The sequence below is a fragment of the Epithele typhae genome, assembly GCF_022376455.1.
Source record: "Epithele typhae strain CBS 203.58 chromosome Unknown BXZ73scaffold_41, whole genome shotgun sequence".
NCBI classification, from domain to species: domain Eukaryota; kingdom Fungi; phylum Basidiomycota; class Agaricomycetes; order Polyporales; family Epitheliaceae; genus Epithele; species Epithele typhae.
Window position 1 is genome coordinate 138,045 of NW_025954232.1, and position 16,987 is coordinate 155,031.

At 59.9% G+C, this 16,987-nt stretch overlaps 5 protein-coding genes across 5 annotated transcripts; 3 read left to right on the forward strand and 2 right to left on the reverse strand.

Moving 5' to 3' along the window:
• Nucleotides 1–453: 453 nt before the first annotated feature.
• On the forward strand, nucleotides 454–2,516 carry BXZ73DRAFT_91226 (uncharacterized protein; the record flags this gene model as incomplete). The annotated part of the gene is made up of 3 exons (XM_048025904.1): nucleotides 454–752; nucleotides 799–1,053; nucleotides 2,447–2,516. The coding sequence occupies 3 exons, from the start codon at nucleotides 454–456 to the stop codon at nucleotides 2,514–2,516; spliced, it is 624 nt and encodes a 207-aa protein (XP_047875684.1).
• A 3,308-nt stretch (nucleotides 2,517–5,824) lies between these two features.
• BXZ73DRAFT_79194 (oxalate decarboxylase) lies at nucleotides 5,825–7,712 on the forward strand (the record flags this gene model as incomplete). Its single annotated transcript, XM_048023033.1, has 10 exons — nucleotides 5,825–5,931; nucleotides 5,961–6,146; nucleotides 6,209–6,369; nucleotides 6,424–6,494; nucleotides 6,555–6,572; nucleotides 6,630–6,776; nucleotides 6,830–6,871; nucleotides 6,924–7,035; nucleotides 7,094–7,331; nucleotides 7,394–7,712. The coding sequence occupies 10 exons, from the start codon at nucleotides 5,825–5,827 to the stop codon at nucleotides 7,710–7,712; spliced, it is 1,401 nt and encodes a 466-aa protein (XP_047875685.1).
• Nucleotides 7,713–8,584: 872 nt separating this feature from the next.
• BXZ73DRAFT_103475 (uncharacterized protein) lies at nucleotides 8,585–10,548 on the forward strand (the record flags this gene model as incomplete). The annotated part of the gene is made up of 5 exons (XM_048015591.1): nucleotides 8,585–8,632; nucleotides 8,715–8,729; nucleotides 8,780–9,116; nucleotides 9,174–9,284; nucleotides 9,335–10,548. The coding sequence occupies 5 exons, from the start codon at nucleotides 8,585–8,587 to the stop codon at nucleotides 10,546–10,548; spliced, it is 1,725 nt and encodes a 574-aa protein (XP_047875686.1).
• A 422-nt stretch (nucleotides 10,549–10,970) lies between these two features.
• On the reverse strand, nucleotides 10,971–12,113 carry BXZ73DRAFT_79196 (electron transfer flavoprotein beta subunit; the record flags this gene model as incomplete). The annotated part of the gene is made up of 7 exons (XM_048023034.1): nucleotides 10,971–11,036; nucleotides 11,087–11,235; nucleotides 11,289–11,296; nucleotides 11,369–11,807; nucleotides 11,862–11,880; nucleotides 11,938–12,013; nucleotides 12,064–12,113. 7 exons carry the CDS (start codon nucleotides 12,111–12,113, stop codon nucleotides 10,971–10,973), a joined length of 807 nt encoding a protein of 268 aa, XP_047875687.1.
• A 247-nt stretch (nucleotides 12,114–12,360) lies between these two features.
• On the reverse strand, nucleotides 12,361–13,739 carry BXZ73DRAFT_91229 (CoA-transferase family III domain-containing protein; the record flags this gene model as incomplete). The annotated part of the gene is made up of 6 exons (XM_048025905.1): nucleotides 12,361–12,582; nucleotides 12,613–12,663; nucleotides 12,727–12,903; nucleotides 12,961–13,256; nucleotides 13,309–13,386; nucleotides 13,610–13,739. The coding sequence occupies 6 exons, from the start codon at nucleotides 13,737–13,739 to the stop codon at nucleotides 12,361–12,363; spliced, it is 954 nt and encodes a 317-aa protein (XP_047875688.1).
• Between the last annotated feature and the right edge of the window lie 3,248 nt (nucleotides 13,740–16,987).

Sequence of the window (16,987 nt, forward strand, 5' to 3'; positions counted from 1 at the left end):
CTGCCGAAATAGCGCAGTTCCATGTGGGTGACTGTGATCCCAACTTGACGTTGATTGATATGCATAGCTTCGCTCTCTATAAAACGCTGAGATGCAAGGTTTAAAGTCTAATCCGGCCTCCCACCCCCTCTCACCACCCCCTCTCACACCCAATGTCAACCTGCGGTAAGTTCGACAAACGGTCTGACATCTCTCTCGTCTGACACACCCCTTCCGACCATCTAGATGTGGCTGTTGAGCACTTCACGTGCTGAAATCCACTTCTTCTCCAAACCAGAAGACGTCCCCGGCGGATACGCCATTCTTTCACACGTGTGGCGCTCCGATGGAGAAGAAGACACTTTCCAAAGCATGCAAGAGTGCTCAACGCTCTGCAGGCAGAACGCCGCTTTCATCTCGCGCACACCCCCGGAGGAATTCGTCGGGCTGCTGCCCCCTCCCAACCCGCGCAACATGGTATCTAAGAAGATTCGGGACTTTCTCATCTTCGCGAAGAGGGACGGGTACGACTGGGCGTGGGCCGACACCTGCTGCATCGACAAAACGAGCAGCGCGGAGCTCACCGAGGCGATCAACTCCATGTTCCGATACTACTCCCTCGCCCACATCTGCTACGTCTTTCTCAACGACGTCGAAGAGTCGCAACCTGGGGCACCGACCTTCGGCGCCTCCTTCCGACGCAGTAGGTGGCACACGCGAGGGTGGACCTTACAAGAGCTCCTCGCGCCTCGCGAAGTTGTCTTTCTGTCTCGGTCGTGGATACCTCTGGGCACGAGATTCGAGATTCGACCTTGCCAGCATCCTCAAACAAGCTACCGGGATCCCAAAGGCTGTGTTACGATCAGATAAGGGAATCACGGATGTCAGCATCGCCGCGCGGATGTCCTGGGCGTCCAAGAGGAAGACAACCCGGATCGAGGACGAAGCGTACTGCCTGTTCGGGCGATTCGGGGTCAGCATGCCGACTCTTTACGGCGAAGGACGCAAAGCCTTCTACCGGCTTCAAGAGGAGATCATGAAGACGTCTCTCGACTTATCCCTTTTCGCTTGGGGGTTGGTTTCCGACCACATAGGCGTCATCCACCTCCAAGACTTCGATCCTACGGCGGATGGAGCATCACCGGAAACCTTTCTCTTCGCGGACTCTCCGATGCTGTTCGAAGGTGCCGAGGAGGTGACTTTCGACCCATCAGTAAGAGTCTCCAGCACCGGCTTTGTGAGTACATAACAACACAATCACGAGCATACGCTGAAGATTGTCCGCCTTGCAGGATATCGTGCGAACGCCCGGGGCCACCCATACAGCCGCTACAATCACCCCTCATGGCGTCCAGGTCCACCTTCCCCTGGCCCACCTTAGCGGCCCCTTTCACCTCCTGGACCTCTCCTGTTCTTCCTCTCTTGACAAACCGCTGTTCCTTATTCTGCGCCAGGACACCAGCGTTTTCATCGACGGACAGCCCGTCTTCCACTGCAGCAGCGGCGTCAAAGCCACCGGCCTCGCCCCCACAGGCGCCGCCACCGGCTCGTCTCCCCGCCCTTCTGGAGGGAGATGCCGCCGCCGGAGTGGAAGCTCACCTCCGCCCACATCCGCGCCCTACCACGCCGAAGCCGTGCCCCTCCACGACGCGCGCCAGCGCGTCGCGCGCGCGTGCGGGAACGCGGGCGCGCCCTTCCGCCTGCGGTGGGCGCTGCGCTGCCCCCCGGACGACGCGCGCTGGCGGTTCGTGGACGCGACGCGCGTCGCCGCGCCGTGGACGGGCGCGGAGCCGCTCATGCTCGTCTTCCGCGACCGCGGCGACGGCGCGCTGCTCGCGCTCACGCTCGGCCGGTGCTCCGGCCACCAACGCGCGGGGTCCGCGTCCGCGCTGTGGTCGCCCGGGCACGCGGCGGCCGCGGCGAGCGGGCAGCGGTACGCCAGCATCCGGCTGTATCGCAGCCGGCTGGACCTTGCCCACTATCCGAACGCGAACGGGTCTAAGCTGCCTCCCCATTCGTGCTTGAAGGACCATGTCGACAACTGGGATGGATTGATGAAGACCGTATCTGTCGATGTGAGCGGTCACTCCGGACCGCCGGTGACCGTCTCGTTCACGTCGTGCGTTCTGAATGTGCGCACGCGAACCTTGGAGTTGCATATAGACCGGAACCTTCAGGTGGAAAACGCGAGCGTACTCGAGACTCCGTAGACTGTACGTGCGGAAAAAACTCGTGGCAGTATATACGATCAAGCCAATGCACTCAATGATGATTGACCATGTACGAGACCTCGCAAATGCCAATGTCAAATGGAGAGAGCAAACGATAATCATTGAGAGCGCGGCTACATCAATTGCATGCGTAACCACGACACCACGAGCAACTGAAAGTCACCTTCGGTTTCGGCGCACGTTAGCTTCCCCACCCCGGCAAGCCGGAGCGGGTACTAGTCCCGAGGGCCACGAAGAGGCCTGCGCCAGGACCGGCCGCGCTCAACACGAGCGCGCGCCGACCCGTACCTCGGGAAGCTGTCTTGAGCGGGGGCGTGCTTCACCGCGGCTGCTTGAAGCCTTCATGCACGCTTTCCCATTTCCACCATCCTCTCATTTACGTCCTCAGGTCTTCACCCCGGGCGTCCCCGAGCCGCAGCGAGATATCTGTCTTCACCCGCCAGCGCGGAACTTTGCCTTCCTCGCCCATCTTCCTGGGCGAGCATATTTTATTTGCTGCAAAACAAGTAAGTAGACCGATTGCTTTGGTTACCTACGGCGACGACGGTGAGCGGCCGCGCGAGACGACGAAGAGCGCGAGGGAACACACCTGATGATGCGGGGGATCACGCCAGGCTCGCGCGAGACGGTCCCGAAGCACGAGCTGTCTTGAGTCACCTAGGCCGTGCACGATGCATGAGGGGCGCACGATCCGTCTCGGCTCATGAGAGTTGCACGGTCACCAGAGGCAGCCACCACAGCGGCGTCGGAGAGGGCGTCGGCGGTCAGCGGCCAGGACTCGGCTGGTAGGCCCCGACGAACCCGGCACCCCACATCTACGTCCCTCAAGGACCTGGAGGGAGGATGGTCAGCATGGTGGTCGGGGTGGCGGTGAGCGATGATGATGGGCAAGGAGCGGTGTAGGAACAGCGAGCGATGGGGATGAGGGGACGGCGAAGGTCGTTGAGGAGGGTGGCGGGAAGGGTGGCGATCGGTACGAGACTACTCACTCTTGCATTTGCCCGAAGGCGCATCCCCCGATCCGCCTCCCGCACGAGGATTCAGGGACGCGTGAAAGCGTATGGCCAACCGATACGGATTAGACGACGGATCGAGGAGGTTTCGACGTGCCTGGCGCGGGTACGCCCGACCAGCGGGACGCAGACGTCGGGAACAACACCGCTGAGGAACAAGGCGTGCTCGCCGTCCAGCAGACAGTGAAGACCGTGCCCGGGGACGACTGTCCGGGAGACTATGAGATGGGCCGTGGGGGGAGACGTCAGTGCGGGCTCGGGGTAAGAGAAGAGAGAGGCACACACCCGCCATCTTCGCAGTCTGAGGGAAAGAGGGACGTGGCGAGGGGGTGGGTTTATATGTGCGGCGAGGTGGCGAGCGGCTGACTTGTTCCGAACTTCAGACTCCGCTCCGCGCGAGGGGATGCGGGTCGCCACCGGATGGTTGGAATATGGGAACAAAAGGATCGATTGTTCCGTCTGGGGGCTGGCCTGATGGCCCTTGGGAGCCGCTTGTTCAGGGGGTCGGCTATCGATCCTGCTCCACATTCCGTCCCATATTCTCCGCCCAAAAAGGCAAGTCCATCAACGCGGTCCGCCGCTCGAAGGTCCCCGTCGCCAAAGAACTTCTGATGTGGTCCGGGCATACTTCATCGCCACGCCACTGCTGCGGGCGGTGACGCATCGTGGCGCGGCTCTTAAGATCTTCAAGGCGGTACGCCTCCTGGTGTTTGGCCGTATTTGTCTCCATAGGTGCAAATATCCCAGCCTCTAGTGGAGTTCCCTATAAGAGCATCAAACACAAGATGACGAGAAAATGAACAGCACCCAACAACGTGATCCAAAAGCAACTTCCGTTTGATCTCGGAGGGGATGCCGGTTTGGGATATGAGTGACCCACAGCGGAGTTTCTCTGCTTCTAGCTCTGTCCGCCGCCAAGCGAGCCCGGTTGTGCCTGTGTGTTCGAAAGATGCACAACGGGTGACAAATGAGTGATTTATGTTCCAGATAGGGTATGGACGACCTGTAAAAATAGACGAAATAGATGGCGATGGCGATGAAATTGACACGACGCCGTGAATCCTGTTTGCTTTCGCCGCCATGGGTCCGGATGGCTCGTTGCAAGGCCGTCGTGTTCAGCAGCTGGACTAGTACTACGACTTAGCGCTGGTGACGTTGCGAGGTTTTTGATCGGGCTTCAAGGCTTTTTCGGCACATCCGGCGTCAGTTACAGCTGTGTGTTAGAGAGAGAAGGAATACAGGAAGTGGAGAGTTGAGAGGGAGACAGCCTCTACGACACGTTGGCAAACCACTCCCACGCCTCCAAGTTCTCGACACAGATTCCGCACCGCAAACCCAAGCCGCCACTGCCACGGCGCGTCCTAGCACAGCAAGTCCCGCGTACCCAACCAGACGAAAGAACGCCTGGCCGCAGGCTTGTCGGGATTTCTCGGACCTCCGGCTTATGTGGGCGCAGAGCCGTCACCACGAGGCAGCCGATACCTCCGGTGAGCACTGCGCACCCGCCGAAGCCGCCTCGAGGACAAGCGACTGAGGCTATACCTAGCACCGTTCCGAAACGCTCATCCGTATCTGGATAGACCCACCTCTATCGGCGTGTGTTCTCCGACACGGTACGTACGTACACAGCTCTATTCTTGCTTGAGCGTCCGATGTGGACGGTGATGAATGATGCCCAAGTTTGCCCGACCGCGGACCGTACGTGCTAGTTTTCGCCGTAGCATTCCGGTGGCCGCACGGAGGTAGCGTGGGGTGAGTTGGACGCTATGCAAAACCAGTAACGTCGGCCATTCTCGCATCAGGATGGAAGTTGTTCTACCCGACTTGTGTGCGGCAACCAATGGGTTCGTCGAAGCTGTCGCCGCGAGAAGAATCAGAGCGGAAGTGCGTTGCCGTCAAGACTGATAAGAAAGCCTGGGGTCGACATTCCGTCACGGCGAGGGAGGGAGTGCTTGGCGGAAAGGGGAGAACTTGGGACCGTCAAGCGCCGAGTGCCGAGTGAATAGACCAATCAGATCCGCATTCCCACGGGGCCTACCGCCGTGCCAACGCCGCGTGGCGCGGTGTTCCTTCTTCTGCTCTTTCAAGCAGGTGCTTACTCAATTTGCTCTGCCGGTGTTCAACAAGCGTTGCGAGGGCCCTCCGAAGACGTCATCCTCCTCGGATGCCTGTCCCAGACGCGCACCCGCCGGCCTCGGCACGCGCACGGGGAACTCGAATTCGACAGACCCTCCCGACATCTCCCGCGTCGACGGCCTCCCCTGAACGACCTCGCAAATCGGTCAGCCTTGGGCGGGCCGGCATTGGACGGAATCTCCGCCGTGCGTGTCTGCGATTGGCGTCTTCACCTCGACCATGACGTATGCCCTCTGTATTTTGAGGACAGAAACGCGGACATCGTCTCCGGTCCTCACGCCGACTGCTCCCGTGGGTGAGATCCTTCGGGTTCACCGGCGGCACCTTCGTGGTGGACCCGACCCACTTCCAGCATCGCAAGAGCGTATAAAATGGTAGACAAAGTGAGCCATGCATTCGGCAGCAGACAGCCTCGCACTCCTTCCTCTAGCTTTCCTCCACAGCTCGTCGAGCTCCCGCAAGGTCATGTCCAAGTGGCTCAACACGATCCTCCTCGCCGTTTTCTGCGGCTCTCTCGTCCTCGCCGCACCCGTGAACGAGCGCTGTCCTCGACTCAGTCCGCTCCAGCTCCGGTACGGCGACGGCGACCAGCGACAGCCAGCGTCCCCTCCCCGACGGTCCCATACGCGAGCGACGACCCGAACCATGTGCTCTGGAACGAGACCTCAGGAAGACCCCCAACCTCAGCGGGGCAAGCTGGGGGCGACCGTCCTGGCCCGCAGGACAAGGCTATAGACCTCCAAAACCCGGACATCCTCGCCCCACCGTCCACGGACTCGGGTACAGTGTGAGCGGCGGGTCCTTTCTTGGAAGCTTCATGACGCTGACCGGCCACGCGGGTCTTGGCAGCGGAAATGCCAAATGGCCGTTCAGCCTGAGCAAGATGCAGCTCAACACCGGCGGATGGGTACGGCAGCAGAATGGTGGGCATATTCTTAGAGACGGTTTCTATTGTGGTCTCGGGCTCACGGCGCTCATTCCTGCAGTGCAGCAGATGCCCCTCGCTACTGGTGAGCGTCATAGGTACTTCCTCAAGGCTCTCGACTCACACCCTGTTCATACAGCTATGGCCGGAGTGGACATGCGCCTGGAAGCCGGCGCCATCCGAGAATTGCATTGGCACCAGACCGCCGAGGTGTGTAATGATCAATTGATGTTGCCCAAGAGTGACGCTAATGTGCAGCGTGGATGCTAGTGGGCATATGTTATCAAGGTAGGTCTAAATTGGAGACAAATCCCAAGTTATGCCGTCGGCTGATGATCTCGGCAGGGCTCGACTCAGATCACCTCCATCGACTCCCAAGGACGCAACTACGTCGCTACGGTAAACCCTGGTGACCTGTGGTATTTCCCACCTGGAATGCCCCACTCGCTCCAAGCCACCAATGATTCTCCTGAAGGAAGCGAATTCCTTCTGGTGCGTATCCCTGTCTTTCATTATGAGCCTCCTGCTCACCATGAGAGTGACAGATCTTTCCCGACGGGAATTTCAACGACGACGATACGTTCTTGGTGCGCTTTCCCCATCAGCGTGAATGCTCTGTTGCCTGACGTATTCTCACAGCTCACGGACTGGTTGGCCCACCTGCCCAAGGAAGTCATCGCGAAGAACTTCCAAGACGACATCTCCGACTGGGACGAGATTCCGGGAGACCAGCTCTACATCTTCCCCGGTGGTCTGTTCTTCCTCCCCTCCTCATCTTGCTCTCCCTAACCAGCATCCCTCGTACACAGTGCCTCCCCCAGACGACCAGCAGCCACCAAGCAACCCGCAAGGCACGATCCCGCAGCCATTCTCCTTCGAGTTCTCCAAGCTCCAGCCAACACAGTACGCGGGCGGGACCGCCAAGATCGCGGACTCGACTATCTTCAACGTCTCGACGCAGATCGCCGTCGCCGAGGTCACGGTCGAGCCGGGCGCGATGCGCGAGCTGCACTGGCACCCGACGCAGAACGAGTGGGGCTTCTTCCTGTGCGTCACCCGCACTTCCGTCTCGGCCTTCAGACTAACGACGCGTCGCGGGCTGTGCGCAGGGAGGGCCACGGGCGCGTGACGCTCTTCGCCGCGAACGGGATCGCGCAGACGTTCGACTACCAGCCGGGCGACATCAGCTACATCCCGACCTCGTACGGGCACTACGTGGAGAACATCGGGAACACGACGCTCCGCTTCCTCGAGATATTCAACACGGACGTGTTCGAGGACGTGTCGCTCGCGCAGTGGCTCGCGCTCACGCCGCCCGCGCTCGTGAAGCAGCACCTCAAGATCTCCGACGCGACGATCGCGCGGCTGAACAAGACGAAGGGCGTTGTTGTCGCGGGAAAGCCGCACTATCCGGCTCTGTCCGACTAAACTTTGCATGACGGGTGTGGACTCGACGTAATAGATGCGGACTTTGAGGCGCTATTAGAGTCATAGTACTGCGCGGTCCTAATCACACAAATACCTTACCCATTCACGAGGATGAGGGGAAGGCAGATCCTCCACCGTTTGGCACAAGAGATCGATGACCTGAGAGCTCAGTGGGCGCTACTAGGCGCTGAGACAATCATTCAACATTTATAAGCGCCTGATTACGTGGCCGAATGGTTTGCTTGAAGAGCGCCAGTTGGATCCTGTCTTTCGCGTTGTGCGATGGCTGCAGGATACAATTACTGCGTCTGAATTGAAGGTACGTTACCATCTCGTCTGTGGGATATACTTCATGACTGATGCGGTACTCCTCGCAGCTTCCTTGGATTCCAGCCGCGATACCCGCATGGCACTCTGTCACTTATCCTCTCTTCACCACGCGATACACTGCTAGGGTTCGACTACATAGAGACATTTCCTGAAAAATCATGTATACGCAACAGGTTACATCACCTGCGCAAGACGACAGCGTCAGAGGTAAGAGACCACTTATCTCATCCTACGTCATCCCGCCCGGTGTTAGTGATCGTTAACGAGGGACCGGTGAAGGTTAACTTTCACCTGCGACGCCAAAGTGCCCGCCAAATAACTCCCCGAGTAAGCCGATAGCTTTGTTTGTCCCAATAACACAGCCAAACTAACCCAGAATCCTATAAGATACCCCGCCAGACAGCCAAGCTCCCCAGTACATCTCTGCCTCAGATTTGTCTCTGCTCTGCCCCAGGCTTAGCTGCATTACCGCACTTGCATTAGCACCTGCATAACACGCCCTTACCGCATACAACCCCCACCATACAACCCCCACTCCCACCATGTTCACCTCCCAGCTCGCCGCCTCCTCCATCCCCCGCGCCGTCCTGGTCCTCCCGCTCTCCTCTACCTCCTCGCCTCGGCTTCATCGCCACCCTCTCCCTTGTTGCCGCTCACCCTCTCTTCCTCCAGCTCATCCTCATCGTCGTCCTGGGCTACGCCTTCGACGCGCAACTCCGCGTCGTTCAACGCTCCAGCACGCCGCCAACACCCAGACGACGCTCGTTGTTGAGTTGTCCATTTCCGTTCCCTCGTTTGCTGATCTCGCCGCCTCTTCCTTCTTGCCTCGCGCGCTCGACGCGTCCAAGGTGGCCGCCATCGAGGCCCTCTCCTCCGCTCTCATCACTGTCTACGTGTTGGCCCAAGTCGCGAAGACGGCGGCGATGTATGCGGCGGTCTTCGGGGTGTGCGCGCTCTTTGGCGTCGCGACGGCGGCGCATGGGACCTTCGTCGCGGTTGCGCTCGTCGCAGACGCGATCGCTGGTCCCGTCGACGCCGGCGACGACGCCATCGCCCTGCGCGCTCCTCGCGAAGGTGAGCAGCCGTGCGTTCTTGGACCCTGGACTCGTCGCCGATATATGCCTTTTCCAGTTATCGCCGCCGACATCACCGTCGTGGTCGTGGCAAGCTCGAAGGCTGTCAACACCGTCCTCGCGATCACGGCCACGCCGATGCCGACGACGCCGAAGACGCTGCGGAAGAGTCGTTCTCTGGAGACGACGAGGACGACACCGAGTCGAATGTCGATGAAGCGCTCCTTACGCCGGCCGACTCCTCCGCGGACGACTTCGAGGTGGAGATCCGTGAAGACCCCCTTAGCGACGAAGAGGACACTCTCGACGAGAACGACATCTATGGCGGACTCCTCAAGCTCGTCGAGGCGGCCGCGGCGTCCGATCCTTGCTGCGCCAATGACAACGACGTCGTGGAGCTCCTGGAAGCTATGGATTCGCTTGCCCTCAGCGCGCCCTGCCCCTTCGACAGCCTTGCCACTGAGTCTCCCGCTGAAGCGTGCCCCACTGACGATGTCGACGCTTTCTTCCAGCTCACTGAACAACTCGCTGAAGCCAACCCTCTGATCATCAAGATCGAACCTGCCGACAGTGAAGACGTCGACATGACCATTCTGCTAGCTTCTCTCACCCTCTCTGGCGACCTTTCTCCCTCTCTCTTGGATGTACCTGTTGACGCCCCTCCCATGAGTGTTGACGAGCGCGAAGACCCTGCGATGGACGTCGAGATCCCGCGTACCATGGACGCCCAATCGACCTCTACCAGTGAATCTCTTGCCGTGGACTGTCTCATGACCGACGAAGAGATCGACGCCTTTGCATTGGAACTCGACGCAATCTTGCTGGCCGACGCCGACGAGTACTCATCTTCGGACCCCGACGTCGCGATGTCACTCGACGATCAAGACGCGGCCATGGCTCTTCTCTCCCTTGCAACTACCACCCCTCCCATTCCTATCCATGTCCCTACCTCCGAGGAGCTCGACGCCGTCTTCCAGCAAGCTCTGACCAACTGCGCCGCGGCTGGGGTCTCACCTCACGACGTCAAGGTCGAGCTTTCTGATGAAGACTTCGAGCTGTTTGAACGGGCCTGCGCGCCTGCTGACCCCACTTTGGATGTCCCGCTCACCGGTCTGTTTGCCCTCGCCGATGCCGCGGCCACCGTCTCCCCAATGGACGTCAAGTCCGATTCCACCGCCGAGGTCTTCGGCGACGACGACGCGGCCCAGCTGCTCCTCGCACTCGGCGCGACCGTCCCTTCTTCCTCAGATTTCTTCGCACCTCCTGTCGCGGCGTCCAGCGCGGACGTTGGGGCGTCTCCGGGTGCTGCTGTCGCTGAACCGCATATGCGGATCGCGACGCGGCCGATGAAGGCGCTCCCGCGTTCTCGGGCGCTGCGCAGGAGTGCCCGTCTGGCGGAGAAGCAGGCCTCTGGCAGTGCCAAGTCGTTGTAGTCTGTTCTCGGTTTTCGTCGGACTCGGCTTGTGTGTCGTTGTACTCCTGTTTTGTGTTGTCCCTAGACTGGTATTTGTATCTGGACATGTATCTGTCGTCATGTCGTGTATTTCCGATTTCTCGGGTTTTTTGGTGGTCGTTGTTTCTGGATTTTGTCTTAGCCTTGGGTTCTCGCTACGCCTGGTATTTGTAGAGTCTCTTTTAATACACCAGAATTTCTATCATCGAGCTCCTCGTGTGCTTGGGCCCCGATCGAAAGACTCCGTTGGCAGCTCCGATATTCCAATAGTACTCCAGTGCCATTTGTGCATATCAACCATCCCAATTGCCTGCGTGATCAAAGACACTCAAAGTTCACTTCAAAACATGCATTGTGTTCCGTCCAAGTCATGTGTGAGGCAATAAACATATGCAGGATACGCTACGCCTTCACAGCAGTAATGCCAGCCTCCTTGAGCTTCGCTATGAGCTCGTCCACACTCCCAACCTTGCACATCCAGTTAGAATGTAAGAGCGCTGAAGTGAATGAGAGCATACCTTTGCCCCACCGATACGTTTTGGGGGCTCTGCGACCTTGATAGTCTCCAGTATGGGAGTGAGGTCGACTGACAAGTCAGCAGGAGTCAACTTCTCGATGGGCTTCTTCTTCGCCTTCATAATGTTGGGTAGTGACGCGTAACGAGGTTCTACCAAGGAACGTCAGACGCGTCATTTTGAGCAGATATCATGTTACACTCACCGTTCAACCTTGCGATGGGCACCCCATGCATGCAGTGAGAACGGGGACGGAAGTGCGCACGAGACCATATGGACACTCACCGGAGGTCTGTGGTCACAATCAACGGCAGCTGGCACTTCAGCTCCTCCAAGCCCCCATCAATCTCCCTCGTCACCTCCGCCACCTTCGCCTTCGGGTCGACGACGAGTTTGCTCGCGAACGTCGCCTGCGACCAGCCGAGCAGCCCCGCGAGCATCTGCCCCGTCTGCCCCGCGTCGTCGTCGATCGCCTGCTTGCCCATGATCACCAGGTCGACGCCGTCCTTCTCGCGCGCGATGAGTGCGCGGAGCGCCTTCGCAACCCCGAGGGGCTCCGGGGCTGGAGCAGCCTCGGGGACCTCGACGTGGATGCCGGCGTCGGCGCCCATGGCGAGCGCGGTGCGGAGGACGTCTGCGGCCTTGGGCGGGCCGATGGTGACGACCTTGATCGACTTGACCTCGTCCTTGAGCTTCTCCCGTAGCCGGACGGCCTCCTCGACGGCTGCGGGGCGCGTTCAGGGACGCGTGCGGGGGTGGGGGAGGCGGACGGACGCACCGATTTCGTCGAAGGGGTTCTGCGGGACGGCGGGGGCTCAATGGGGGCGCGCACGACGGGGCTGGGGAGGACGCACCATTGAGTGCTTGACGTTGAGGTCAATGCCCTTCTGGTCCGGGTTCACGCGAATCTTGACGGCATAGTCTACTGTCCTGGAGATGGTCTGGGTAGGGAGAAGGCGGGAAGGCTTAGATAGACGTACCGCTTGATGGGGACGAGGATGTTGAGCAGACGGACTGGGGAGGGTCTCATGGTGGTGGGTCGGGCAGACGAATGGCGACGTGTGCCGCCGCCGTCTTTGAGCGAGCTTTGGCGACCAAGTCCGAGTCGGACCCGACGCAAGCGGAATCACGAGTGCGGGTTTCGCGCGCCTCTTTCGCGACCGCTCTCGAAATGGCACCCGACGTGTCATGTCGCGAGTAACACAAGGAGTGGTCTGATTTAACGGAATTAGGTACGTTGTACATCGTGTGCTACGTCTGCTCTAGTCACGCACAGATCACATTCGGGGTAGCCATTGGGGTGGATGAGAATCAAGACGCATGGGAGCCTCGCCTTCCTGAACCGGAGTAGCCGACAACACCGCTGAGTGCCGAATCGCCTTCATGGCTTTCTGAGGTTCGCCTTGCGCAGAAATTACAGGAATCTCTACCACTATCCGCGAAAGCTCCTCATCATCCATGGAGCGAGGTGGAAGAGGCCTTCCTTCCCCGAATGCAATCTGGGGATCAACGCGACCTAAGGACCTCACCCATTGCGCCACGGCCGCAAGGGAGACTCTGACTTCCCATGAACCACCTTCCTATAGAGGAGCGAGTTGTGGTCAGGAAGGAAGACCTTTAAGGCAATATGGTCAGAAGCTTACTGTGATGGTCTTGCATAACGCCGCTTGGATACCAAACGCTAGCAAATAGCCGGCAGCGTGATCCAGTGCTTGCATAGGAAGCGGCCTCGGAGGCTCAAACTCCGCTCCGGTGAAGGCCGCGTATGCCTCTGCTTCGGCCACGTTGAATCCGGTAGCCGTTTGAACCAGTGAGTCAAACTGTACAAGACTTTTCAACGTTCCCATGATATGGAAACTGCGGAACGGAGTACGTACGCCGCGGCGTTCCTTCCAAGGACCGTCCCAGTCATACGCGGTCAAACTGGCATATACAATGCCAGGTCGTGCTCGTGCGGCATCTTCGACGCCAAACCCCTTGTTTGCTAAACCGCCCGGGTGGTAAGCCTGAAGGAAAACATCGCTGTCGTGAATGAGATATGACAGCTGTTCCCGATCCTTGGTGGCGTTGAGGTCAAGCTGAGTAGTGCGTTTGCCACGGGAGGTGTCGATGTCGAGGAGAGGGAGTGCTGGTAGACTGGGGGACGTGATCCAAAGGACGTCTGCACCGTGCGCTACAAGATCTTGAGTGGACATTACGAGAAATAAGAGGCGCATGAGACTGACCAGCAAGTGTTCGTCCGCATACAGGACCGGCGAGTACCCGTGTTAGGTCCAGTACTCGAATACCTTGGAGAGGATGAGCTGCATCCGCCTTTGCTTCTCGCTTTGGTGCGTCTCCAACTCTAATGAGCACAACAGGCGGGGTATCGATGAGTACTTTGGCCTGAGGATGTGTGTCCCACTCCGCAAAGGACCGTAGTGCTGTGGCCACCGCTTTCTGTGACGAAGCTTCTGTCTCGAATTCGACAGCGTCCCATAAGGCTGTTTGCGGCTCGATCCACGGATGATCCGGATCCGAACCCACGGATCAGGTGACTTCCGGGGGCTTGATCCAGATCCGCATGGATCAGAGCCGCTGGAAGAGCCGGAGCCGCGCGAGCTGGAGCCGCAATCCGCGGATCGAGCCGCCAAATGAGCCGCACTCTGTGGCTCATTGTGGGTGTGTGGGTTCTGCGGATCTTTCTCACTCAAGTGTGTTCTTTCAGACTATCAGAAATCTTTCATGGTCATTGACAGCAAGCGAAGCAGTACTTTATTGACAGGATTACTACTCTACAGGTATATATATACAATTGGTAGCTAAGAGGGAGAGGTGAGCAACATGGGAGAAGTAGACGACACGAGCACAAGACGCGTGTGATGCAGGCGATGCGGGAAAGGTGGGTGTGAGTGCACGCGCGGGTGATGTGGGCGCGATCGAGGCAGGCGAGGACGTGGTGGGCGAGATGGGTGGGCGACGCGGGCGCGAGGCACACGGACGAGGGCGAGGGCGAGACGGGTAATGTGGGTGAGGCAGATAACGCAGCGACGTGGGTGCCGCGGACGCAGGCGAGCGCAACATGGGCGTGAGGTGGGCAAAGCGGAGGCGAGAAAGCGGCGGGGCATGCACGAGGCGGGCGGGCTGGAGGTGAGACGGACGGCGGCGGCGAGGGTGAGGTGAGTGACGCCGACGCGAAGAGGGGCGGACGAGGGTGACGCGGGTGACGGGCGATGTCGATGAAGTGGGTGACGCCGATGCGAACGCGAGCGACGCGGGGGCAGATTGGTGACGCGGGGGCAACAGGGGTGATGCGTACGAGGCGGGCGTGACTTGGAGTGCGAGATGCGGGCGACCCGGGCGACGTCGTGACGTCGGTGAAGCGTGGCAGGAGGGGGATATGGGCGATGCGGACGGCGGGGTGGGCGACACAGCGAGGGCGACGCGGCGAGGGCGGCACGGAGGCAAGAGCAAGGCGAGTGACGTGGGCGTGGGCCAAATGAGAGCAAGACAGGGGGCGCGGGCGCGGAGGACGAGGGCGAGGGCGCGGAGGATGATGCGAGCGCGGTGCGGCCGTAGGGCGGGTGAGGACGGGGAAGGCGGGGAAGGCGACGGGAAGGGTTTGATGGGGGCGAGGGCGAGGGCGAGGGCGGGAGCGAGGGCGAGGTGGGTGACCCGGACGAGGACGAGGTGGGCGAGACGGACGAGGATGACGCGGTCGAGTGGGAGGGGGGCGAGCGCGAGCGCATGGCGCGCAGGGGCATTGCCAGCGCGGGGCAGGGTGAGACAACGCGGGGAGCAGACGGGGCAGGGGAAGACTCACCAGGGGAGATTGGGGCCACGGGAGCTCACCAGGACCCCACGGGCCACAGAACGACGCCGCGCGTGCGCGCGATGACGCCGCATGGACGGAGGATCAAGCGACGCGGGCGAGACGTGACGTGGGCGAGATGGGAGGTGCGCGGGACACGTGGCGCTGAAGCCAACGCGGAGGTGGTGGTGGGCGACGCGAGGCGGATCCGAGGGATAAGGCGGAGGGCAGGGGCGTGGTAGAGGAGGCTGAGCGCGGCGCGGGCGGAGGACGACACAAGGAGGAGGAGGCGGAGGGAAAAGCGCGGGAAGACGCAGAGAACAAGGGCCTGGCGGGGGCAAACCGGGGGATGGCGAGGTGGCGAGACGCGGACAAGGGGAACGCGAGGGTGAGCTTGAGACGGGCAAGGATGTGGGAATCTCACCAGAGGAGATCAGGGCCGCGGGAGCTCACCGCGACCCCACAGCGCAGCTCCTGGGCTTGAGGACGGCCGCGCGCGCGCACGCGATGACGCCGCGCGGATGAAGGGTGGAAGGCAAGCGGAGGAGGGGTGAGGAAAGACTGGAGAGGAGGAGGGATGACCGCGAGCCAGTGATGCGCGAGACCCGTGTTCGAATCCGAACACTGCCCGATCGGGACGGATTCCCGCGTGAAGACGCCAAACGCGGGCGCCAAACGCTGTCGAAGTGCGAGTAGGTCATGTTTGGTGTATAACTCAGTCATTTCTTCATATAATCACACATAGAGTGCATCGTTAGAAGGAAGATTCAAATAGCTTTCGATTTGTATAGCGTTTGTAGTAGATATACACATATATGAGCTATCACTCAAGATTCTGCGGATAATCCGTGGATCGAGCCTCAGACCCGCAATATTTTGGTCCCCTTGATCCGGAGCCGCTGGGAGCCGGAGCCGCAAAGAGCCGGAGCCGTTCGGCTCATGATCCCCGGCTCACGGCTCCGGATCATCGCGGGTTTACCCGCGAAGTGAGCCGGACCCTCAAACAGCCTTACTGCAGAAGTGCTTTTGCGACCGACTCCCTTGAAGGTTCACACCCAAGGATGTTCAGGATTCCCTGTTTGTGACTACAACACATGAGAAACTGGTGCGGAGGATTTGGAGGAGGTGCATACTGCGGGAAGTTGGTGTGGATTCTAACATGGCCGTCGTTGTTTGTGGCGTACAAACCTTTTTTTTTTTTTTTTTTTTTTTTTTTGGATCCCCGTTTATTGCCCTTGAGGGCGAAGCCCTATGGTAGGCGTAACCTACGTATGTGACTGTACAAAGATACATATACGATGATGTGAGTCGTCGATGCAGACGTCCCCGGGCCTGAGCCCGAGAGCGGAAGTCCGAAACGTGCCGGCAGGCGTTAGCCGGCGTGCCTGTGAGCCCGGTGCGGGCTCGTATGGTGTGAGAGTGGTGGAGGTGGCCGAAACGAGTATAGTAAGGGTATAGTAATGTATAGTGTGGAGCGAGGCTGAGACTGAGAGGGAGAAAGGGAGACAGAGGAGAGCGTGACACGCGGCGGGCAATGAGGGCGGGGACCTCAGAGTGGGTCTGTACAAAGCAGTGGGCAACATGAGCAATAAGAGCACATCCATCAACCAATTCCCCTGCTCCTCTCAAGCGGTGAGCTTGTGCGGAGTGTTCGCGGCGCCCCACTGGGTCGGTTCTTCGCTCGGCATGGTTTGGGCACTTTCCGGGTCACGTCTAGTGGTATAGCGGGTCAGCACGGCCCATAGCGGGGGTGTCGGGGGTTCACCTAGTGGGTTGTCGAGGTGTCTGTCTCGTCAGGCTCTGGGTACATCAGGAAAAAACCGTTTGCTCCAGAACGTGACTGGGCGCTCTGTCGTGCTCGCTCACTCAGAGCCATGCTCCAGGCGGCTCCGGAGGGCTATCTAGCGCTGACCGGCCATCTTGAGACCGCGCGAGCGTCCGTGCCGCCTCTCGCACTCGCGAGCGTCCGTGCCGCCTCTCTCGCACTCGCGAGCGTCCGTGCCGCCTCTCTCGCACTCGCGAGCATCCTTGCCGCCTCTCTCGCACGCGCGAGCATCCGCGCCGCCTCTCTGGCTCGCGTGAGCATCCATTCCACCTCTCTTGCACGCGTGAGC